A 26,058-nucleotide genomic window follows, 5' to 3' on the forward strand; every position below is an offset into this window, starting at 1 on the left:
CCTAGAATTACATTTGAGAGCTTGTGACTGTTAGCTCTGACTTCCTGTCAGTTAGGAGCTGCGGGACTGGAGCGTCATCGGGAAATGAAGTTGCCGGCTGGTAAATATATTACTAGGAGCTGGGACTTACATTAGTGATATCAGTGCGACACTGACATAAAATGAAAGTGGTGCCTTAAACTCTCTTCACACTGATTTTTGCAGTGTTCGCCTAAGGTATATGTCATCACGGATCTATACCTCGAATAGATGCTGTTGTAGAAGTAAAAATAAATGTATTGTTGCTCTTTTGACCTTCATCCAGCCTATCGATAATTTGGACGTTTGTGCTGAGAGCTTTTTCGAAGCCTACGACAAGCAGACCATGCTATAGGCACAAAGGAACCTTAATGACTTAACCAGGGAGATTCACTTTAAAGAGGCCCTGAATATTTTGTTGTACCTCTCGTTAGGAGGAATATATCGGATCAAAAATTGAGCTACACGCTTTGACATACGTGTAGTCGATGCTGGAAGTGATTTCTGTCTTCTGCCAGTCACATTTCGACCCTTCTCTATTCTTCTGAAAGAATCGTCAAGCATATCGGAGTGAATAGCAGAATTTACGTTGGATGTTTTCTTGAAAGTCTTCCAAAGTGCAAGGTTTGTTTCGATACCTTTGAGTTTACCACAATGGAAGAAGTCTGTTGATGTCAGATCCGGTAACCACAATGGCTAAAGACAATTTTGAAATGACCCTGTTGTCGAAAAAGGACTACAATTTCTGGCACGCTCTTTGCCGATGTGTGACTCACTACACCAACTTTTAGAAGTCACCTTCTGTTGACTCGCAATCATCCAGTTAATTCACGAATGACAACGCGGGGGGCAGCCTGGCTTGTTCGAAGCTCCAGATATTGAGGAGCACGTTGTTTCATTCGGATTATGTCATCCTAGCAAGAGTTGTTGCAGAATATTTGGGTCTGTTTTCGAGTGAATCTCCCTGAAATTGATGGATTAACAAGAAATAGAAGAGTGATGCAGATTATGTATATACAGTTGTGGTCAAAAGTATTGACACCCCTGCAATTCTGTCAGATAATACTCAGTTTCTTCCTCAAAATGATTGCAAACATAAATTCTTTGGTATTATCTTCATTTAATTTGTCTTAAATGAAAAAACACAAAGAATTGTCCCAAAGCCAAATTGGATATAATTCCACACCAAACATAAAAAATAGGGTGGACAAAAGTATTGGCACTGTTCGAAAAATCATGTGATGCTTCTCTAATTTGTGTAATTAATAGCACCTGTAACTTACCTGTGGCACCTAACAGGTGTTGGCAATAACTAAATCACACTTGCAGCCAGTTGACATGGATTAAAGTTGACTCAACCTTTGTCCTGTGTCCTTGTGTGTACCACATTGAGCATGGAGAAAAGAAAGAAGACTTAACCTCCCTAGATGTGGACAGAAAAGAAAAATTGACAAGAGATTTCAACGCAAGATTGTGCAGATGTTGGATAAAGAACCTCGACTAACATCCAAACAAGTTCAAGCTGCCCTGCAGTCCGACTGTACAACAGTGTCAACCCGTACTATCCGTCGGCGTCTGAATGAAAAGGGACTGTATGGTAGGAGACCCAGGAAGACCCCACTTCTTACCCCGAGACATAAAAAAGCCAGGCTGGAGTTTGCCAAAACTTACCTGAAAAAGCCTAAAACGTTTTGGAAGAATGTTCTCTGGTCAGATGAGACAAAAGTAGAGCTTTTTGGGCAAAGGCATCAACATAGAGTTTACAGGAGAAAAAAAGAGGCATTCAAAGAAAAGAACACGGTCCCTACAGTCAAACATGGCGGAGGTTCCCTGATGTTTTGGGGTTGCTTTGCTGCCTCTGGCACTTGACTGCTTGACCATGTGCATGGCATTATGAAGTCTGAAGACTACCAACAAATTTTGCAGTATAATGTAGGGCCCAGTGTAAGAAAGCTGGGTCTCCCTCAGAGGTCATGGGTCTTCCAGCAGGACAATGACCCAAAACACACTTCAAAAAGCACTAGAAAATGGTTTGAGAGAAAGTACTGGAGACTTCTAAGGTGGCCAGCAATGAGTCCAGACCTGAAACCCATAGAACCCCTGTGGAGAGATCTAAAAATGGCAGTTTGGAGAAGGCACCCTTCAAATATCAGGGACCTGGAGCAGTTTGCCAAAGAAGAATGGTCTAAAATTCGAGCAGAGCATTGTAAGAAACTCATTGATGGTTACCGGAAGCGGTTGGTCGCAGTTATTTTAGCTAAAGGTTGTGCAACCAAGTATTAGGCTGAGGGTGCCAACAAGCTTTATTTAATTGTGCACCTGTGTCTGGGCCAACATCGCCCTTCATCTATGTTTGCTGGTTGGGCAATGTGTGGAGGTCAATCCTGATATGTCTGTGTTCAGACCTGGTTGGCCTTCATCTGCACTTGCTTCATCTGGCTTCATGGGAGCGATCCAGCAATGTTCAGGTACAGATTGCACTTGATGTGGTCATGCTCTTAGGAGGCCGTAATGGCACAGTATTTATTATAAATATAGAGTATGACCCCCCACATGAGATTGCCTTGGCGCGGCGGGGTGGCTCAATTGAATTGATCAATTTTTTTGCTAAATATCTCATTTTTGAATACAGCTGGATATTATGTGCATATGCACTTCAATTTACGCGTTCTAACCTTAAGTAGTGCTGGCTTCCCCCCCTATTTTCTTGTTGTTGGTTTGTGGCTCACCACCACTGCTGCCGTGCACGCTTGGCTATGTCAGCTATAAATTTTTCTGTGTTCATTATGATGGATATAGGCTGCTGTGCACACACACGGCAGCCCCGCCCTGCCCCAAGCTTTATTTAATTGTGCACCTGTGTCTGGGCCAACATCGCCCTTCCTCTATGTTTGCTGGTTGGGCAATGTGTGGAGGTCAATCCTGATATGTCTGTGTTCAGACCTGGTTGGCCTTCATCTGCACTTGCTTCATCTGGCTTCATGGGAGCGATCCAGCAATGTTCAGGTACAGATTGCACTTGATGTGGTCATGCTCTTAGGAGGCCGTAATGGCACAGTATTTATTATAAATATAGAGTAGGACCCCCCACATGAGATTGCCTTGGCGCGGCGGGGTGGCTCAAGTGAATTGATCAATTTTTTTGCTAAATATCTCATTTTTGAATACAGCTGGATATTATGTGCATATGCACTTCAATTTACGCGTTCTAACCTTACGCAGTGCTGGCTTCCCCCCCTATTTTCTTGCCAATACTTTTGTCTGGCCCATTTTTGGAGTTTTGTGTGAAATGATCAATGTTTTGCTTTTTGCTTCATTCTCTTTTGTGTTTTTTCATTTAAGACAAATTAAATGAAGATAATACCAAAGAATTTGTTTGCAATCATTTTCAGGAAGAAACTGAGTATTATCTGATAGAATTGCAGGGGTGTCAATACTTTTGGCCACAACTGTAGGTCAAGACTGCACAGGTTTTGCTTAGGCCTCCTATAATAGAAATACATAGGTATGCGTTGGAGCCCGAGACCAAAATCAGTAGACCTTTTAATGATGCATTGGATTAATAAGGAAAACAATGGTTAGAAGGGTTGGCCACTAATATTTGACCGCTGACCAGCTGTTACTGGTGACTGCCAGATGTTGTTGGACACTGCCGGAACACAGAAGCTCTCTTAAAAGTATAGTAGCCGTGGCCGGGTACTATTTTAGGGTTGGTGGATCTGCTGTACCTGGCCACTATAGTTTTAACAGACCTGCTGTGTTCCGTCAGCATCAAAGAACTTGCGGCCACCAGCGACGCCGGTAACGCAATCAGGCGTTTTTGGGTGTTGCACCCTCTACTCATCACATATTCTTAATTTGTGTTTGATATTGTAACTCGCTGGATAACTTGAACTTCAATGCCAGACAGTTTCAATGGACAAGACTGGCACTCTTTCTGTACAATGAAGAAACACAGTTGTTGTTGTTTTTTTTTCCTTATAAACTTGTATGGCCTTTTATTTTATCAAAAAAAACTGTGATAAAATCAATAGTATTTATTTATTTTTGCAAATCTGAGAAATGTTAGGTCTGGTCTTTGTGTCCAATTAGTGAGTGAAGCTAAATTCACTATTTGTAAATCTAGTGCCTCTGATCAGGTTAGGTTGGTGACTTGTCCATTTTTCCATCACTGCCGATTTGCTTTTTGTGTCACTTTGTATGGAACCTATGGCAACATAAAAAGCCTAATGCACATATTGAAATGGCAAGTTCTCCTAATCCCCTCCACGTGCCGGTCCCTTTCATTTCTCGGCATAGTACTTTTCATGCTGTTTTACAATTGATGGTCGTAAATTACATTAGAGTGTCTTGACTGCAGATTTCTACAAACCCTCCCGTCCCGCTGTCTTCACTAAACTCTCTCTCTGCTACCAGTCTGTTATGGACTTAGATTTCTCCCTACTGAAGTGTCGAAACAACAAAGCGATGTCTAGCAGGGAGACCTAAATAATAATAATAATAATAATAATCTTTATTTATATAGCGCCAACATATTCCGCAGCGCTTTACAGTTTAACAGTTTCAAATAGGGCTAGGTCTGAAGACTTCTCTTCCTTAGCTTATCCCATTAGAAACTGGCAGGCAGAATGCAATATCTGGCTGGCAAAGAATTAAAGACCCCAGGCAGCTTTAACTTTGGAAGTTTTAGAAGGGTGGAGTAGGGGGTGAACAGATTAAAAACAGTCCTCTCCTTTCTGCGTCTGCTCTAAATACATAGAATGCTTCAATGACAGTTTACATTCCCCGGGACGATACAGCTATAAGGCACGGGGAGGGGTACTGCGGCATGTATCCTGTAATTCATTCGGTAGGAATTTATAGGAAGTGTGCGACAAGGAAAGATGGAGTCGGTGGCGTATCACGGATGTCACGTATCAGTCGGGCTGTTTTTTGAAAACACAATAATCGCTGCACGCGATGGACAGTTTGATTCTTCTTTCATCAACAGCTGGCAACGAAGAGCACGTGTGTCTACATGGTTGCCTATTGATTTCAATTGACGTTATGTGATTTTTTTTTTAAATTTTTTTTATGATGCATGGAGATGGAATACTGAGCGGTTCCCTCGTTGGTTAGAACTGATTTCTGTGATCCTCTCCGTCAGTCAACTTATTTTCTAGGAATGGTTGCAAAAACAGCAGAAACCCTAATTTTCGAGTGACCACTGTAGTACAGTAGTGAATGCTTATTTGCATTTTGCGACTTCATTGTATGAACACTGTTATTTATACACAGGCGGATATTCTCGAAGTGTTCTTATGGCTATTAGTCTTCCTTATCTTAAATATTTAAGGGGTTGTGTAATTTTCTATCTTTGGGAGTGCACCGCTCCCAAGCCCCCTGGCTTCCTGCTTGAAGAGGTGTGGGGGGTGCAGTGCGCTGCTGAGGTTCAGATCAGCAGAATGTTTGCGATGTTGATCTGATTTGTGCTCTCTCCCATGCTGCACACAGGAGCCACCAACAGATCATGTTTTCAAGATTTCCTTCATATTTCTCAGATGATAATTGCATCATCTGCACAGGCAATAATTCCATCAGTATAAAAGGAAAAAGATAGCCAGCTAACCTGTCGTCATGTGTTGTGGGAAGCACGGACTGCGTGCAGTCATCACGTAGTAGTCAGAAAAAAGGGTCCAGCTTCACAAAAAGTCCAATTTATTGTATAAAATATAGTCCAGAAACAGTAAAATTTACATGATTAACAAATAGGCTACGCTTTTCGAACAAAAATAATTCCATCATCTGGGCAATAATATGACAATCCTGAAAACATGATCTTTCGTTGGCTCTTGAGGATTGGAGTTGGGGAACACTGCTCTGCAGCAGGGCTGTGGAGTCAGTAAGCCAAACCTGCGACTCCGACTCCTCAATTTCCCTTACACCGACTCTCCCACTCCGACTCCCACACATATTGCTTATATTTAAGTGAAAAATTTATTGTAGTACAATGTGAACCTCAGACATTTAATCATTTTTATGATCCAATAATCAAGATATTTAGATAGAACAGAATATATATTGGTGTACTACCCGGTTTTCATTCTTTTTGGTACAGATACGATATGGATAGACAGATATGGATATATAGATAGAGCAGATTTCTAATCTGCTTTTGCTATTGAAAACATTATCTATGAGCTCAAAAACCTTTCAGGTGATGCAGTTTTTTAAAAAGATGATCAGCTTTTGCAGCTGAAAAACGTATCCTCAAAAAACGCAGGAAAAACGCTGTGTGTGAATGTAGCCTTAGATTAGATAGGACATTTCATAACTTTCCCAAACTCCTATGAAAAAATATTCAGCACATCCTGCATTGAATTACTGTACCCAGTTTATTATATATTTTAGGAGTCGGAGTCGGTCCATTTTATACCGACTCCACCAAAATGAGCACCGACTCCACGACTCCGACTCCACAGCCCTGCTCTGCAGCATCGGAGGAGTCCAGGGACACTGGAGCCGGCCAGCTTCAGAGCTGCACTTGCAATCTGTATAGAAAGGAGCTTGCAAGTGTGCACTCGTTGCCTTCGAAATAGGCCACCGCTGATGTATTACAGCGGTAGCTGGTAATTTGGACAGTGAGCAACAAATTATAAAGCTAATAATCCTTCAGTTCTCTTATTTTTGCAAGCACCTTGCAATATTACCCGTGTAAGAAGTTGAAGAAATAACTTAAATAATTACTACTACTACTACTAGGACGACCCCTTCTCATTGCCCATGTTTGGCCCAGAGAAAGTAAAAACATTTATACTCGCATCCCATGCCGTCGCCGTTCCAGTGTTTTTGGCACTTGCTCTCCCCGGGGCTCTCTTGTGGTTATGATACGTGAGCCCAACACCCAATTGAAGCTGGTGTCACTGTCCCCACCTTCAAACATGGCCGTGATCAAGAGGAAGTGGGAACTGTAGCTGCTCTCACTACCTCTTCATTACTAATACACAGATTGGATGCCGGCTCACGGGTCATAACAACCGCACGAGTGCACGGGGAACACGAGTGCCAACACTGCTGGACCGGCACAGGATAGGTATAGGTGTTTTTATTTTATCAGCACCAAACTTGGGGAGTGAGAATGGGTTGTCTTAGTATTGAAAAACTGCTTTAACAGAACATTGTCATTCTTCTTTTAGAAGATGTGGCAGCAGGGTGGCTCAGTGGTTAACACATTGTTTTTCAGCGCCAATCCGGCCAAGGGCAACATCTGTAAGGCGTTTGTATGTTCTTCCCGCATTTGAGTTGGATTCCACTGGGTCCTCTGGTTTCCCCCTGTATTTTCAAAGACATACTAATAGGTCATTTAGATAATTAGCTCCACTAAGGACACTGAGCAATCAGCATCTATGTTAAGCACTCGGGAGTATGGCATAGAAATTGATAATGATGTCACTAAAACCTTAATTTATATCTCAACAGCTTGAGACTCGGCCAGATGGCGTCTCGTGTGGTTACGGCTCTTTTCACCAGCAGTATTGGCTTGATGGCAAGATCATTGCAGTGGGAGTCATTGACATCCTTCCATACTGTGTCTCTTCTGTATACCTTTACTATGACCCTGATTACTCCTTCCTGTCTCTTGGTGTTTATTCTGCCTTAAGGTAAGTTAAAATGAAGGGTGGCGAGATTTCACAAAGCTGCTAGTCTGTTTTATTTGGTGACTTATCAGCATGGCTTTGACGTACAGTTGTGCTCTAAAGTTTACATACCCCGGCAGAATCTTGCTTTTTTGGCCTTTTTTCAGAGAATATGAATAACACCAAAACTTTTTCTCCACTCACGGTTAGTGGTTGGGTGAAGGCACTTGTTGTCAAACTACTACATTTTTTCAGATGGTAAAGCTGCCCACTCTTCTTGGCAAAAAGCCTCCAGTTCCTGTAACTTCCTGGGCTGTCTACCATGAACTGCACGCTTGAGATCTCCCCAGAGTGGCTCAATGATATTGAGGTCCAAATACTGAGATGGCCACTCCAGAACTTTGTTCTGCTGTAGCCAATGACAGGGTAGACTAGGCCTTGTGTTTTGGATCATTGTTATGTTGGAACATGCAAGCACGTTGCGGGCTGATGATTGCAAAATTGCCTCCAGTATTTGCTGGTAATGTGCTGCATTCATCTTTCTTTCAACTTTGACCAAGTTTCCTGTGCCTTTTGTAGTTCACACATCCCCAAACTTCAGCGAACCACCTCCGTGCTTTACAGTAGGAATGGTGTTCCTTTCATCATAGGCCTTGTTGACCTCTCTCCAAATGTAACGTTTATGGTTGTGGCCAAAACGTTCAATTTTGGTCTCATCACTCCAAATTACCTTGTTCCAGAAGGTTTGAGGCTTGTCTCTGTGCTGTTTTGCGTATTAGAGGCGAGATACTTTGTGGCATTTGCGCAGTAATGGCTTCCTTCTGGCGACTCAACCCATTTTTCTTCAAGTGCCTCCTTGTGCATCTTGAAGCAGCCACACCGCTAGTTTTCAGAGAGTCCAGTATTTCAGCTGATGTTTGTGGTTTTTTTCTTTTCATCCCGAACAATTTTCCTGGCAGTTGTTACTTTTAGTAGCCATTCAAACCCATTTGTGTCAACTTCTGTGCATGTTATCAGGCCAGAATCACCAGGGTATGTGAACTTTTGATGACATTTGGATGTTTTGGGTTGTCATTATGATTTAAAAAGAGAAAACACAGCAGTGTGAAAATAAATGGCTTCACCCAGCCACTAACCATGAGTGGAGAAAACGTTTTGGTGTTATCATTCATATTCTCTGAAAAAAGGCCAAGAAAGCAAAAATTCGGCCGGGGTATGTAAACTTTTGAGCACAACTGTATGTTCATGGAGTATTATAGAGCAGGGGTCCCCAACCGCCGGTCCGCGGCCCAGCACCGGGCCGCTGCAGTGCCCTTGCCGGTCCGCGGACACAAGGGGAGCCAGGGGCGGTCAGTGGCGTAGCGGGGGCTGGGGCGGCACGCAGCAGTTCTTAGACTGCCCTCGTGTGGCGGCGGCCAGGGAGCAATCCAAGCAGCTCCGCTGCCTGCAAGAGGGAATAGCAGGAGCGGAGCTGCAAGGACCCGTCCACTGCGTCCAGCTTCCTGCCCACCGCCCGCGCTTCCTGTCTCTGACTGACATAGAGAGGAGAGCGCGGCTGCTGTGTCAGAGCGAGGATGCGCGGGCGGCGGGCAGGTGAGAGGAGAGAGGTGGTGTGTGTGTGTGTATGTATAATGTGTGTGTATGTATGTCTGTGTGTGTGTTGTGTGTGTGTTGTGTGCGTGTGTGTGTGCGTTGGTCTGTGTTTGTGTAGCCTGGCCCTGGAGGAGATGGGGACATGAGGAGAAGGCCATGAGGGGAGTGATGGAGAGACGGCAGTGATGGGGAGAAGGGGAGTGATGGGGTGAAGGCAATGATGGGGAGACAGCAGTGATGGGGTGAAGGCAATGATGAAGAGATGGCAGTGATGGGGTGAAGGCAATGATGGGGAGAGGGGAGTGATGGGGAGAAGGCAGTGATGGGGAGAGGGGAGTGATGGGGTGAAGGCAATGATGGGGAGACAGCAGTGATGGATTGAAGGCAATGATGGGGAGACAGCAGTGATGGGGTGAAGGCAATGATGGGGAGACAGCAGTGATGGGGTGAAGGCAATGATGGGGAGACAGCAGTGATGGGGTGAAGGCAATGATGGGGAGAAGGCAGTGATGGGGAGAAGGCAGTGATGGGGAGAAGGCAGTGATGGGGTGAAGGCAATGATGGGGAGAGGGGAGTGATGGGGTGAAGGCAATGATGAGGAGACAGCAGTGATGGGGTGAAGGCAATGATGGGGTGAAGGCAATGATGGGGTGAGGGGAGTGATGGGGTGAAGGCAATGATGGGGAGAAGGCAGTGATGGGGAGAAGGCAGTGATGGGGAGAAGGCAGTGATGGGGAGAAGGCAGTGATGGGGTGAAGGCAATGATGGGGAGACAGCAGTGATGGGGTGATGGCAATGATGGGGAGAAGGGAGTGATGGGGTGAAGGCAATGATGGGGAGAAGGGAGTGATGGGGTGAAGGCAATGATGGGGAGAAGGGAGTGATGGGGTGAAGGCAATGATGGGGAGACAGCAGTGATGGGGTGAAGGCAATGATGGGGAGAGGGGAGTGATGGGGTGAAGGCAATGATGGGGAGAAGGGAGTGATGGGGTGAAGGCAATGATGGGGAGAGGGGAGTGATGGGGTGAAGGCAATGATGGGGAGAAGGGAGTGATGGGGTGAAGGCAATGATGGGGAGAGGGGAGTGATGGGGTGAAGGCAATGATGGGGAGACAGCAGTGATGGGGTGAAGGCAATGATGGGGAGAGGGGAGTGATGGGGTGAAGGCAATGATGGGGAGAAGGGAGTGATGGGGTGAAGGCAATGATGGGGAGAAGGGAGTGATGGGGTGAAGGCAATGATGGGGAGAAGGGAGTGATGTGGTGAAGGCAATGATGGGGAGAAGGGGGTGATGGAGCACTTATTCAAAACCTATGGTGAGTTGAGTCACATTATAAATGTTATTTAATTATAAGTATGCACTGCTACACTACAACCGTGTCCGTAGCCCCGCCCCCTTATGACCAAAGCCCCACCCCTGCCACACCTCCATCCCCGCCCTGCCGGGCCATGGAAGAATGGTCTTGCTTGAAACCGGTCCCTGGTGCAAAAAAGGTTGGGGACCACTGTTATAGAGGACCTGCATTTCCTATAAAATAATATTCTACAGCATTTTTCTGCTATTTTACTATGAAATGTCTCAATAAATTGACCACTGGGTGTTACCAATCCTCTTGTCTGTATGTTGCATCCTTACAGTTTGACACTGTCGAATCAATGTTGGATCGAAACCAGCGTTGGATCGAAACCACAAGAATATAGTAACTCCTATCTGTTAATTGTTTCATCCATTTACAGAACGATTGACAGATGAATGGCACAAACCAGATATGCAATGCTTTGTTCCACCCCTTTTTCAAAAGTGACCAGCTGGGTGGGATCATTTCTTTAATTAAAGGGCAACTGTTCTTTCAAATAACTTTTCAGCATAAGCTGTCATGTCTGTGTACTTTGAGCTAGTCGAAGAAGTCCTGCTCTTTCTTCTTTAGCAATCACAAAGGAAGAAGCAGCATAGAGGACATTATACAGCAGGTCCTAATCAGTGCAGAACTCAGCCCTGGGGTGTGGTAAAAGACCTGTTAGAAAGCTCAGCACGATCTTTCTGTGTCTCCAGCTCCCTGTTTCCGCTTTGTGTTCCTCTTTCCCACTCCACTCTCCATTGAGTATATTAGGAGGGGTAACCTGACAACTCACTTTTCTAGCAGTCTGTCTTTTGTTGAGCTGCTTTTTGCAGAGTTAATGGTGACTTCAGGAGGGGAAGAAGTGGCTCATAGGTGGAGAATGAAGCACATTTGTCTAATAAAATGTATTACAAAATTTCTTGTATTCGCCTGTACTTGATTTATACAAAGTTCCCTATTTATTTTATTTATTTTTTTAAAAGTGCTACTAACTAATCCTTGCTCTGGTGATTGATTATTTGTGCTTCAGATACTGGGAGATTTCATTTTTTCCACATTAATAATTTTTATTTATTTTCTTCCACAAGAGAAATTGCTTTCACCCGAGAGTTGCAGAAAAAGGCATCAGATCTGTGCTATTACTACATGGGCTTTTATATTCACACCTGTCCGAAGATGAGATACAAGGTGAGCAACGGTTGTAGACAGTGGTTTGGGTTTGTTATATTTTTTGGTTTTTTTGTTCCCTTCAAAAACTACTTGTGGCTTTGTTGACCATTCCTTACATTGAAGGTCCCATGCTCATATGATATAGGTCGGCTGCAAAAATGTATACAACTATACCATTTCATCTAAATGTGGCTTGCAGAAAGATATCCCAGTGCTGGCCGATAAATCAGTCAGATAAATGGAACTTCTCTCCTGTTCCGTAAATTTTCTCTGGGTTGATTTGATGTCCCAGAGTGATATGCTATTTGTTAGCATCACTTTTTGATGAACGCTGGTGAGGTGCGCAAATGGGGGTTGACCTCTGAAAAACCTTGATATTAAAAGCATTTTCCTAGGATTGACAGCTATTAGTAAATGGTATAAAATTTAAAAAATGCCATTGGTTATTGGGTAACTTTTCTGCCACTCTGGTGCTCCTTACTGATCGTATACTTCCATCCCAGAAATAGAAAAAGAAGTGTTGGTACCCTTTAAGTATTGACATGTTGCGATGACTCGCTGCAACAGAAACGTGTCTGTGTTGGGACGTCATTGCTGAAGCAGGCAGCAGCAGGAGATTGGGGAATATCACTTCTATTATTTCTTTAAAGGGGTGTTTCGAAACTAATATTAATTTTCATCCTAAATGTATTTATTTTAATAGCAAGTTTTTTTTCAATAAGGCTTAATTAAAAAGTCCCTACCCTTCCATTTCTAATCTAACTCCTTTAATTTATTTTATTTATTTTTCTTTTTTTTTTTTTTTTTTACCTATTTCCGTTTTGATATTCTGAGATACTTAAAAGTGATGTCAGCAGTAGCAGATGCTGTGGTCACTGCCACAGCCTCTGTCCCCACCCTGAAATGAATCCTCATCAGTGACGTCCGTTTCAGGGGTTGGGTTAGTCCCTGCTCTACTGAGAATGTCTGTCGATTCCAATGTATGTTCCATACGAGCTCCCTTTTTACTGTGCATATTGTTGTAATGCACATTGATGGTGCACTCCCTTGCAGGCTCTATTTAGAAGTGACGAGCTGGCATCGGAGTGTACTGTCAGTACTGTCAGTGTGCATTGTAAGGCGAGAACCCAGCGAACAGGAAAAGCAGAGACCAGCCCCTCTAACAAAAGTGACGTCTTTTTTGCAAGCGGGGCCTATCTCTGCTTGCTGCGTTCTCGCCTTAAAATACACAATGACAGTGCGTTCTGTTGCAAGTTTGTCACTTCTTATTACAGCTGGTGTGGGAGCGCACTGTCACTGTGCACTGAAAAGAATATTAAAAAGTAAAAAGGAAACTTTTACTAAGCATACATTGGAGTTGACAACCAACACATGCTCCTCAGGAGAGCAAGGACTAGCCCAGCCCCTGAAACGGACGTTGTGGAAGACCCTTCGTTTCACGGTGGTGATAGCGGCTGTGACAGTGACTGGAGTCTCTACCTCCTGATGATATCCTGTTTTGAGTATCCCAGTATGCACTGTGGATTCTCAAACAGAACTTCATCAAAACGGAAATGGGGAAAAAAATAAATAAAGCAGTTAGATTAGAAATGGAAGGGTAGGGACTTTTCGATTAAACCATATTAGAAAAACTATTATGTTATTAAAATAAATATAGAGATATTTAGGATGACAAAAACAGTATTAGTTTTGAGTTAAGCCATCCTGACCTTTTTTTAATAAAAAAAAGTTTGCTTGCGTGTAATATATGTAAATATGCGCAGACACTTTAAAAAAAAAAAAAAGTCAGGATTGCTTAAGCCAAAATGTGTGTGTGTGTATACATATGCATATATTATTTTTTTTTTTTTTTTTACCATTCTGGAGAACCTCTTTAAGAAAATTATAACTTTCACGCTTCTTTCTGTCCATTTATATTGACTAAATAACCACTAGGTTCTCTTATTTTTCTCCTGGTTTCTATGTCATGACTGTCACTGTAGATGCGCCATGCCTAGCCCCCCTTAACACTGACATATAGCATGACACTCGTGCTTGTGTGGTTTCATGTCTCTCTTGGATCCTTGAACATAAAAGCTTTCTGGGGCTCTGATTTTCTATTGGATTTGTTTTTACAGAGGGTGAAGTATAGTTACATACCAGAGATTCTTAACAAGTGCAGTGTTTGCGCTAAATGCCCTACAGAGCTTTGGTTAGCGGCCAAGCCATGGCTCCCATTCCATACTACGCCTCTTTTCCCCGCTGCCATTACTCAGTATATTACGTCTGGCTTCAGGGACAAACAAATATAAACTGTGAAAATGTGGATAGACCAGGAGTGGATGAGCTTTTTGGTCTGAGGGCCACATTATCTGCTTCTGTCACTTCCAGGGGCTGACTTGTTCTGTCTACTGCAGAGACAAAGGGGAATGCTGGACACGGAGATACAATGGGCTCCAGGCACAGCACATCCGTCATCGTCTGCACTAAGCAAAACAGTTTAGCGCATTTACTTCGATTCTGAGGTTAGGCGTTCATTAGTTTTCAATGATTGGTTTCAGCATTTACATACGGAAGTCTTTGTAAGAGGTGACATGACTCCTAGAGAAAGTATTTATCTTCCATTCTTTGCCAGCTTTGTGATTGACAATATTTCTTGTCTTCGCTAAGCTTTGTATTGGAAATGTCATTACTAATGTCTCTACAGGCTGCATCGTAGTCTGGCTCTGCATCGTAGTCTGGCTCTGTCACTGCAAATATGTATGTTTCACTGTGAGAACACTTTAATAAAGAAGGCCTGGAAAAGGTAGATGGCCATGACTAGTCACAGAGGCGGACCCTGCTGGTTTCTCGCAGCCCAGCTCTGCTTCACTAATGGAACTCTACCTGTGTCTGTATAAGGAAAGACCTGTTAATCATGCAGAGAAGATGGCAGGTGTCCACCACAATGACTGGTCATCTGTCACCTGTTAAAGGTATGCTTTCTTTGCAGTGAACCATGCATATTTGTTGTGAAGGAGCCAGACTCTCATTTATGCTGCCTGTGCTTAGCGCAGCATCACATCACAAGTTTCTTTTAAAGTTTTTTTTTTTATACGCTTTTACGTTATTCCCGATCAGTAGAGTAGGGGATGCCTTCCCGAACACTGGGCAGGACTCCCAGCAACCCCAAAAACAGGGTTCTGTATACACGTGTGAATGGAGCAGAGGTCTGTTGTGCACCACTCGATCTCTATGGCACTGTTGGAGATGGCTCGGTTATTTCCGGCAGTTCTACAGAGAATAAATGGAGTTGAGGGTGAGCATGCTCGACCTTTCTACCATTCAGACTGGGCTGGCAGTGCTCTATTTGGATTGCTGGGATAACCAGTGGTCTGATTCCAGGCGATCAATAAGTTATCCTCTATCCAACTGATAGAGAGGAACATATTGGCAGACCTCCATCAACAACTTGTGCATTAATAATTATAATTTCTCCTACGCCTCATTGGGGGACACAGACATTGGGTGTTATGCTGCTGGCCACTAGAAGGACACTAAGTAAACACAGAAAAAAGTTAGCTCCTCCCCTGCAGTATACACCCTCTCGCTGGCTGGGAATTCCCCAGTTCTTGCTTAGTGTCTGCAGGAGGCACTTGGGTCTGGCTTCAGACCCCACCGTTTTTATTTTATTTTTGAATTTTCTGTGAATTTTTATTTTTTTAATTAACGGAGTGGAGGGGGCGACGGTTCCTTTCTACGGCCCGCTCTCCCCGAACCAACAACAGGCAGGCATGCGGAGTATACCTCCCCGTACACTTTCCTGCGATGACTGGGGCTGATTCTTCTGGTGATGGTTCCGGTACCCCTCACGGATATGAGGGCGTGCGCACGGAGAAGATTTGACCAGCGCTTTCGGATGCCCTGAATCAGCCCCATAGCTCTCCGTCCCCCTGCCCATAGGGTGGACCGATTGAGCAATACCCCTGTAACAACCTCTCCGGCTCTGCTACATCGCCCGGGAGCTTTTTTACCTCAGGATCTGAGATGGGATGAAACCTGCAGGCTCCTAGACAGCGCAAACGGAGCAAGCACCGGATTGGAGGTATGGGATCGGGTCCTGGTCCCTGGGAGAAGCGCTGACCGAGTCTCAGCGGCGGCATACCGGCGCCCCGTTCGGCTCCCCCCTTCACACGGCGCTCGCCGCGGGTAGGCCCAAAAATTAGTCCCTGGCTTTTCGGTCTACTAGGCCGCAGTTTACATAGCGCCACCGCCCATGTCTTTGGCGCCTCTCGCTCTGTACGAGAGGCACCCTGCTAGTCTCGGGGACCATGTCCTTAATTCCTTCTCTGCTCCTCGGGCTCTGTGACGGCTGCGGGGGTGCGCGCACGGATGGACAACACCTGGTGACGCTACAGGGCCACCGATATTCCTCCCAGGGACACAACGTCAGGACCGCGGGTAAGCTGCACCTGCTCTCAGAGAAAAGCTAACCCCTTCTCTGCACATTCCCTGCAGCTGCAGCCCAGGCTCTGCTTGTAACCCTTTCACGGGCACTATGTCTCAGTCTAAGTAAGCAAAAAAGGGGGCTAATAAGAAGCGCACTGCATTCTTTACCGCTGATGCCTATTGCAAGACTGCCCTGCCCAGTACCCAGACTAATTCGCTATGCACGGATTGCGATCCGGCTTGTGCTAAATCGCCATCTGCCGCCGCTGCAAGGTGCTCCCTGCGTTTAGTCCCACTGAGTGGGCTGCATCCTTGTCACGGTCTGTGGAGTCACTGACCAAGGCTATAGACTCCTCTGGGAATCCTATTTAAGTCAGAACGTGTCTTTACCGCCCGAGGAGGACTTAACATGTCTCTAAATTAGAGTCTGACATGTCAGTCCCTCAGAATTCCCCAAATGTCCATGAATCGCTTGATTCTCTAACAGTCAGTCAACAAGTTTCTGACATTGGACGAGGAGAATATTCCCGGATCAGGTCGGTCCCCGCGTGGAGACAGAGGATCCCAGGTTTCTCACAGACCTAACCACTCTTGGAAACCCAGGCCGACAGCATCTGGATCTCAAGAAGCAGATCCCATAGATCCTCTACTCAATGACTTGTTGTGGTATCTGGCAGACACCGACAAAGTAGGCGGCCATCTGCTGTCATTCAGTCACAGCCTTCCTTCGGGCCGTTCATGCGCCGCAAAGGGACAGAGTCATCCTTCCGGTCCCTCAAGACAAAAGGTTCAGCGTTTTTTTATTCAAACCTTTCTTTGTGGTTCCAAAGAAGGAAGGAACGATGCGGTCCATACTGGACCTCAAGCTGTTAAATCAGTTTGTTAAAGTACCGCGATTTCGAATGGAATTCCTCTGATCGGCGTTGCCTCCATGCAAAAGGGAGAGTCCCTATCATCCAGCAGTTCCTGCATTTTGCAATTCGAGAAGAACATTTCTCTCACCCATGACAGCACCACGGAGAGAGGGGATCCGCCCATCAGACAGGAACCTACAGATAAAAGGGCGACACCTCTCCTCCGCCCCCAGTTGGGTTCCTGTCCTTGACGGGTGACCTATAGAAGCAGCAACAGCTTACCTGAGGAATCCAAGGCTGTCCCGTCCGTGGTCTTGACAGCGGGGAGGCCCCTGTCGCGGCGGGGTCGGTTCCTGAAGCCGCTGCAGCCGACGGGCTCGACAGGGTGAGCGGGGGGGGGAGAGGACAGAGCCGCCGCTCCGGAAAGGAGGCTGGGGGAGACCCGGGACACGCGTGGGCAGCGCCATGGTGCAGAGGTGTACCAATATGGCGCTACCCTGGAAATGGATAAGATGACTTCCGGGTCCCTGCGGTCGGCGCGCTCCCCGGACAGAGAGCGGTGCAGGCTGGGAGAGGAAGTGACGTCACACGCCGGGAAATTTGAAAAAGGAAGCACTGGAACCACTCCACGCTGGAAGCGTCCTGTAAATATGGAGAACAGCGACCAGCAAGAGGAGCAGCCTAAGCAGCAGCACAGGCAGCAGCAACACCACCATCACCGGCAAAAGGAGGACGGGCGCGAGGGCCGGTCCAGTAGCCACTCCACGCAGCGCAGCATATCGGCTGCGAGGAGCAAGTCCCCATCCTTGGATCAGCCCGTGCGGGACCTGAATCCACCTCCCGAACCGGTACCTGCAACAGCACATACCTGGGTGAGTGATCTACGTGAATGTTCACCATTGTAATAGACTTCTTTCCCTTATTAGGGAAAGAAGAAAGAAAAAACAAAGAACAGGGAATGCCCCACCTGTAGCAGAGCTCTACCAGTCTCTTGGGATAAAAAGCTCTGCCAATCTTACATACAGAGGAAGTTCTCTGTGATGAAACCTCGAATTACGCCTCGGATCTAAGAGCTGTAATCCGATCGGAGTTTGAGTGCCCTTTCATCCCTAAATCAAAGAGGGAAAGCTAAAAAGAGGGATGTAGTAGTGGGTTCCCAGTCAGAGATCTCGACGTCAGGGGAGATTACCTCACAGACTTCGGTCACCGACTCGTCATCCTCAGACGAGGAAACGGGGGGCCGTCACTGTTTTCCCCTAGATGAGGTAGACATGTTAGTAAAGGCAGTAAGATCTACCATGGGGGTGGCAGACCCTTGGCCTGATAGATCAGTCCAGGACATAATGTTTGGGGGACTGGGCCAAAAGAAACGCGGAGTGTTCCCGCTAAACGAGAATGTACAGGGCCTGGTAAAAAAAGAATGGGAAAAACCGAATAGGAAAAACTCCACGGTCCCTTCCCTTAAGAGGAAATATCCATTCGACGAGGAGGAGTCCACATCTTGGGACAAAGCCCCGAAACTAGCCGTAGCGGTCGCCAAGGCCTCAAAAAAATTTGCACTCCCCTTTTGAGGACATGGGCACTCTAAAAGACCCCTTAGATAAAAAGGCCAATACCTTTCTCAAGGGCACTTGGGAATCAGCTGGGGGAAATCTTAGGCCAGCTATAGCGGCAATATGTACCTCCAGAGCCCTCATGGTATGGGTGGATCAACTAGAGAAACAGTTAAGGGAAGGTACACCCAGGGAGAAGATCCTGGAGTCCATTCCAGTAATAAGGGGAGCGGCGGCCTTCTTAGCACTGAGAGTGAGGTTGTCATCCAAAGCGGCAGCCCGAAGAACGCTGTGGCTCAAATGTTGGCCAGGGGACTTACAGACTAAGATGAAGCTATGTTCGATCCCCTGCGAAGGAAAATTCCTATTCAGAGACACGGGATAAAAAGGGATTCCCAAACCTGGGTCCTACAGGGTTTAAAAGGTCCTTACTCTGTCGCCTCATTGGGGGGACATAGAACCATGTTCAAATGATCCTTACTAAGCAGTTTTCGCAGCCTGAGAAGAAATTCACCAATCGCAAATATTTAGAGGCTAGGCACCCCTTCCCACAAAAGGACACCAAGCAGTGGACAGATCCACCCGAAGTGGACCCCCCAGTTTCTAGACTAGCAGCACAGACCCTCCTCTCACTGCCAGATAGCTCAACCCTCAGGGACACAGCAGACCGGCAGGTAGAACGCATGGCTCGTTCAGTGTTCGAAGCAGCAGGGGCCTCCCTGGCCCCCGCGTTCGCTTCAGTTTGGGCGGCCAAGGCCATTCTGGCTTGGGCCAAAACATTGCAAGATGGCCTCCAAACTTCAAATCCTGAGCTGTCGGACCAAGCGGTTCAAATAGCAGTAGTAGCAGATTACATGCTTCATGCAGCCCTTGACTCCGCAAGAGGTGTAGCGGGGATAGCAGCAAACGCCATCACAATTCGGCGTATCCTCTGGCTGCGGGAATGGAAAGCGGTTGTGGCCTCAAAGAAATCCCTCACGCATCTCCTGTACTTCAGTGGACGGCTTTTCGGTGAAAAGTTGGACACAATGATATCCAACGCCACTGGGGGTAAGAGTACATCTCTCCCTCAACTAAGACCTAAACGCACGTTTAAACGGTGTAATTAAACTCGATTTCCGATCCTTTTGGAATTCTTCGGGGCTGGTTCGTCTCGTGCCCAGCACAAAATCGTAAACGCTCTCCACGCAGGGACAACCCACGGGAGGCGCAGAGGCCGGACAGGACCTGGCAGTCGAAAGCAGGCCAGACGAAGCCCAATGGAGGAAAACATCAGAATTTTGCCTCATCATGACTCACGAACTCCGGAAGACACCCCACCAGTAGGCGGACGACTTCTCTTTCAGCAAGTCTGGATGCCTATTACAGAAGACAGGTGGGTCAGGGAAATAGTGTCTTCCGGATACAAGATAGAGTTCACTTCCAGTCCACCGAACCGGTTGTTCCTCTGTGTTCCACCAAAACCGCAAGACAAGGCTCGTGCCTTCCACCAGGCGGTCTCCTCTCTCCTTCAAGCAGGAGTCGTAGTACCGGTTCCCACGACCGAAAGCTTCCGAGGGTTCTACTCCAATCTATTCGTAGTCCCCAAGAAAGGAGGCAGCGTCCGGCCCATACTAGACCTAAAACAACTCAACAAATATGTACGGGTTCGTCATTTTCGCATAGAGTCCCTTCGGTCCATCATTGCGTCCATGGAGCAGGGAGAATATCTCGCCTCCATAGACATACAAGACGCATACCTGCATATACCAATTGCTCCCGCACATCAAAGATTTCTCAGGTTCGCGATCAACCAGGACCACTACCAGTTCGTGGCTCTCCCGTTTGGACTCGCCACAGCTCCCAGAACGTTTACCAAGATCATGGCAGCCACCATGGACATTCTACACTCCAGAGGCATTGTAGTCATTCCATACCTGGACGACCTTCTCATCAAGGTTTCCACCTTCAAGGACTGCGAGGTCAGCGTCTCAAGCACAATCGACACTGAGTCGCCTGGGCTGGTTAGTCAACTTGCAAAAGTCATCGACTACCCCGATTCAGTCCCTGACTTCCAATTAGAGGCTAAGTGAGAGAGATTTTACGGTGAGTACACAAAAATCTCCTTTTCGTAACAAAAAGTTTTTTCAGAGGAGACCCCCGAGAGAACAGAAATGGGATGACAGAAGGAGAGATAGGGGGTTCTTCTTCGGTAACTCGTCCCGAGACAAGAAACCCTCCAAGTGACTGTTTGCCCAGCGTGGGAGGGAGGCTAAGCTTTTTTCTCCCAGCCTGGAGGAAAATATCGAACAAACCTTGGTTATTAAATTTGATAGGATCAGGCCGGAGGATAGATTTTCTCTCTCTCCCACCTCAAAAATATGTGGTAACTCCACTAAGATCTTCGATACGAGAACAAAAAGCTCTCGAAAAAGAGGTCCTAAGCTTATTAAGCAAAAGAGTCCTCCAGGAGGGTCCCCTGCAGGAGAGGGACAGAGGGTTCTACTCCCCTCTTTTTCTGGTAACCAAACCAGACGGTACCTTCGGGACAATTATAAATCTAAAAAGACTAAACGATTACATCAAAAACCAGAAATTCAAAATGGAGTCAAATCAAGTCAACCACCAAAATTCTTTTCCCACATTGCTTCATGACAGTATTAGATCTCAGCGACGCATACTATCACGTCCCCTTCCACAAAGACTCCCGAAAATACCTCAGACTTGCAGTCTCCATAGAGGGCGAGATAAAGGAGTTTCAATACAGGGCCCTGCCATTTGGAATTTCTATAACCCCACCAAATCCTGCAAATAGGGGAGAGGAGATGTGAAGAGGTGCCTAGTTCAGTACTTAGAGGCCACCAAGGGATGTAGGAGGGAAGGCTCTCTCTTTGTGTGTTTCCAGGGACCTCGGAAGGGACTCAAGGCATCTAAATGTACCCTGGCAAGGTGGATAAGGGATGCGATTGCCCTGGCATATTCATCCAGTGGGAATACCATCCCGGAGGGTTTAAAAGCTCATTCTACAAGGGTAATGGCGACCTCATGGGCAGAAAGATCAGAGGTATCGATAGGACAGATCTGTAAGGCGGCCACCTGGTCAACACCTTCTACTTTTTTCAGACACTATCGTTTAGATCTAGCCTCTACATCTGACCTGACCTTCGGGAGAAGGGTCCTTCAGGCGGTAGTCCCTCCATAAGCTACCAATCTCTGTAATTCTCTCTGTGGTGCTGTCATGGGTGAGAGAGAATAGCTTAGTTACTCACCGATAACGGTGTTTCTCAGAACCCATGACAGCACCCGCTTATTCCCCCCCCCTTCACGTGTGCGGTGAGCACGGGTTACTGTTCGTAGAGTGTTTTCGTTTAGACACGGTGCTTCTTGATAATATACAATATTATGTTATGTATATACTTTTATTGTTAACTAACCTGGAGACCCTCTGATGCTCTGTAACCAACTGGGGGCGGAGGAGAGGTGCCGCCCTTTTATCTGTAGGTTCCCGTCCTTGATGGGCGGATCCCCTCTCTCCGTGGTGCTGTCATGGGTTCCGAGAAACACCGTTATCGGTGAGTAACTAAGCTATTCCAGTTCGTTGCCTTGCCCTTCAGTCTCGTCACTGCCCCCAGGGTCTATACCAAGGCCATGGCGGCTGTCATGGCCATTCTCCACACTCGGGGAGTGATGGTACTGCCGTATCTGGACGACCTGCTGATCAAGGGTCCATCCCTTCCAGCCTGCGAGAAATCCGTGGACATCACAGTAAATACACTTTCTCGCCTGGGTTGGAAGATAAACTTCGAAAAGTCTTCCCCCAACACCGGTCCAGCAGATTTCCTTTTTGGAATTGATCTTGGACTTTTCCCGCGGTTTGGTCAATCTCACTCCAGAAAAGGCCCGAGCCTTACAACAGGCAGTGCAGACTCTTTCCCGACCAGTTTCTCACTCCATACTTTTCAGCATGATAGTTCTCGGAAACATGGTGGCAGCGATGGGAGCGGTCCCATTCGCACGGTTCCATTTCTGCCCCTTTACAACAGGCGTTCCTGTTAACTTGGGACAAGAACCCGTTCTCCCTTGACCGCGGGTTCCTTCTGTCACTGCAGGTCAGACGAGCCCCCAAGCTGGGGACGCTGAAATCCTCCCTGAGTTAAGGGAAGTTCTTTCTCTGAGCAGGATGGACATGCACGAAGTGAGTCACATCCTCCATTGGGCTGAGATCAACCATTCACCTATCTCAGCAATCCACACCCCAGGTGTGGACAGTTGGGCGGTGTTTTTTCTCTCAGTCGTCAAGGCCTTGCCTCGGGAGAGTGGTCTCTTCATCCAGAAGTTTTCTTCAGCAGATCTGCCATCGGTGGGGGACTCCAGATATAGATCATATGGCCTAAAGACTAAACGATGTTCCTCGATTCATTACCCGATCGCGCGATCCATGCACCATCCGAGTGGACACCCTAGTTCTGCCGTGGCACCAGTTCCGGCTCCCGTGCATTCTTCCCTTGCTACCGAGGGTCATCAAGAAAATTAGAGCAGAGGGAACCATGAGTAAGACCACCTAGGTCGAAACGCGTTGGTTGGAGACCACCAGAGACCCCATCTGCCTGTATGTCCTTATTCATACTTTTTTCTGTCCGATTTTAAGAATTTATAATAAATGATGAATTTTTAACTGAAGTCCAGCCCTGGAGATTCCATCCTTTATTCTTTCCATATTGGAATTCCTAAAATCCGGATTAACGTCAGGTCTCGCGCTTAGTTCGCTCAGGGGCCGATGCAAAATTGCCACCGGACTTCAAATGAAGACATTCATTCAGAGAGTCTCCCAGGTGGCGCCTCTATATTTTAAGGGCCATTGAAATCATGGGACTTTACCTTGGTTCTCGGAGCCTTACAGGAGGCTCTCTTTGATCCACTGCGGGACGTACCACTAGCTATTCTCTCTTGGAAGGTGGTCTTTCTAGCGGCAATTACGTCAATTACACAAGATTCTGAACTGGCAGCCCTGTCCTGCCGTCCTCCGTTCCTGAATTTTCATCAGGACGAGACCGTTCTCAGGACGTCCCCGTCTTGCCTGCCCAAAGTCGGGTCTTCATTGAGATGAAAAGAAGAAATTGTTTGGCCTTCCTTCTGTCCGCCTCCAGTCCATTGCATTGAGAGGGCCTTCCACACCCTCGATGTTGTCAGGGCTCTGAGACGGTACATCTCGCGGAGGCTCCCTTCCCCTAGTCAGATGCCCTGTTCGTACTTCCACAGGGGCATAGGAAGGGTCTAGCTGCTTCAAAAACCACGCCAGCCCAGGTTGATTTGCTTGGCTATTCAGCAATCCTACCATGTCCGGGACACCCCTGTCCCAGCAAGGATTCTGGCGCATTCTATCCGCTCAGTGGGCGCCTCTTGGGCCATTCTGCACCAGGTGTCGGCAGAACAGGTCTTAAATGCTGCGACTTAGTCCAGCCTGCATACCTTTACAAAACATTACCAAATTCATTCTCAGGCCTGTCTGCAAGGCTGCGACTTGGTCCAGCCTGCATACCTTTACAAAACATTACCAAATTCATGCTCAGGCCTCTGCGGATGCTGCTCATGGCAGATGCATCCTGCAATAGGCAGTACCACAGTGTTAAGCCAGTGGTACATGGGGTATTAGCAGTTGTATGCTCCTCACCCAGGGACTGCTTTAGGACGTCCCACTGTCTGTGTCCCCCAATGAAGCATAGACGGAATAGGGATTTTTGTGTACTCACCGTAAAATCATTTTCTCCGAGCCAATCACTGGGGGACACCGCACCCGCCCTGTTTGGCCTATTGGCTGACTGTAGCATTTTTAGGTTTTGACAGAGTTATGATTGTCATTCGTTTAATGCTCCTACTGTTTTTTTCACCGAACTGGGGAATTCCCAGCCAGCGAGAGGGTGTCTACTGCAGGGGAGGAGGTAACTTTTTTCTGTGTTTACTTAGTGTCCTCATAGTGGCAAGCAGCATAACACCCACTGTCTGTGTCCCCCAATGATTGGCTCGGAGAAAAGGATTTTACGGTGAGTACACAAAAATCCCTATTTTAACTGATCCGCAAATGAGACACTAAGTGCTCTCTGCATGACCGAGCACTTAACTAGCCTTTGTCTTTCACTGACAAGCACCATTTACTTTAGCTTGAATGATGGCTCACTGTCGGTGTGATGTTAGCTGTGAGGCAAGGAAATCAGACAATGAGCTATCCGTAAAGCTCGAGGAACTGACGCTGGTTAAGTGCTCTGTCATGCCCACATGCAACATTTGCAAATTAATTAAACCACTAATTACCTGGGATTGCAGCAACAGATTGAAATGTAAATCTATCTACCTTTTTACAGTGGGTACGGAAAGCATTCAGACCCCTTTTAATTTTTTCACTCTTTTTTTCATTCATTTATTCTCATTAATGTACACTCTGCACCCCCATCTTGACTGAAAAAAAAACAAATGTAAAAATTTTTGCAAATTTATTACAGAAAAACTGAAATATCACATGGTCATAAGTATTCAGACCCTTTGCTCAGTATTGAGTAGAAGCACCCTTTTGAGCTAGTACAGCGATGAGTTGTCTTGGGAATGATGCAACAAGTTTTTCACACCTGGATTTGGGGATCCTCAGCCATTCTTCCTTGCAGCTCCTTTCCAGTTCCATCAGGTTTGATGGTGAACGTTGGTGGACAGCCATTTTCAGGTCTCTCCAGAGATGCTCATTTGGGTTTAGGTCAGGGCTCTGGTTGGGCCAGCCAGGAAAGGTCACAGCGTTGTTCTGAAGCCACTCCTTTTGTTATTTTAGCTGTGTGCTTAGGGTCATTGTTTTGTTGGAAGGTGAACCTTTGGCCAAGTCTGAGGTCCAAAGCACTCTGGAAATAACTCTGTGCTTGGCCGCATTCATGTTTCCTTCAATTGCAACCAGTCGTCCTGTCCTTTCAGCTGAAAAACACCCCCATAGCATGATGCTGCCACCATCATGTTTCACTGTTGTGATTGTATTTGGCAGGTAATGAGCAGTGCCTGGTTTTCTCCACACAGACCGCTTAGAATTATCACCAAAAAGTTCTATCTTCGTCTCATCAGACCAGAGAATCTTATTTCACCCTGTCTGGGATACCTTCATGTGTGTGTTGTTGTTTTTTTTTTTTTTTTTTGTTTTTTTTTAAGCAAACTATGCCAGCTTTCATATGTCTGGCACTGAGGTGTCGCTTCCGTCGGCCCGCTCTACCATAAAGGCCCAACTGGTGGAGGGCTGCAGTGATAGTTGACTTTGTGGAACTTTCTCCCATCTTTCTTGCATCTGTGGGGCTCAGCCACAGTGATCTTGGGGTTCTTCTTTACCGCTCTCACCAAGGCTCTTCTCCCACGATTGCTTAGTTTGCCTGGATGGCCAGGTCTAGGAAGACTTCTGGTGGTCCCAAACTTCTTCCATTTAAGGATTATGGAGGTCACTGTGCTCTTAGGAACCTTGGGTACTGCAGAAATTCTTTTGTAACCTTGGCCAGATCTGTGCCTT

The 26,058-nt window shown here is 46.5% G+C and overlaps 1 protein-coding gene across 8 annotated transcripts in view; it reads left to right on the forward strand.

Annotated features, from left to right (window-relative positions):
* Positions 1-26,058, forward strand: part of ATE1 (arginyltransferase 1) — a 154,048-nt gene that overhangs the window by 108,474 nt on the left and 19,516 nt on the right. For all 8 annotated transcript variants that reach the window (XM_073546597.1, XM_073546599.1, XM_073546605.1 and 5 more), the window contains 2 exons: positions 7,477-7,658; positions 11,656-11,755. In XM_073546597.1, coding sequence (XP_073402698.1) covers positions 7,477-7,658; positions 11,656-11,755 — 282 coding nt within the window. The remainder of the gene's footprint in view (positions 1-7,476; positions 7,659-11,655; positions 11,756-26,058) is intronic.

Source organism: Dendrobates tinctorius, unplaced genomic scaffold (genome assembly GCF_039654945.1).
Source record: "Dendrobates tinctorius isolate UK_male_01 unplaced genomic scaffold, ASM3965494v1 ptg000149l, whole genome shotgun sequence".
Lineage (NCBI taxonomy): Eukaryota > Metazoa > Chordata > Amphibia > Anura > Dendrobatidae > Dendrobates > Dendrobates tinctorius.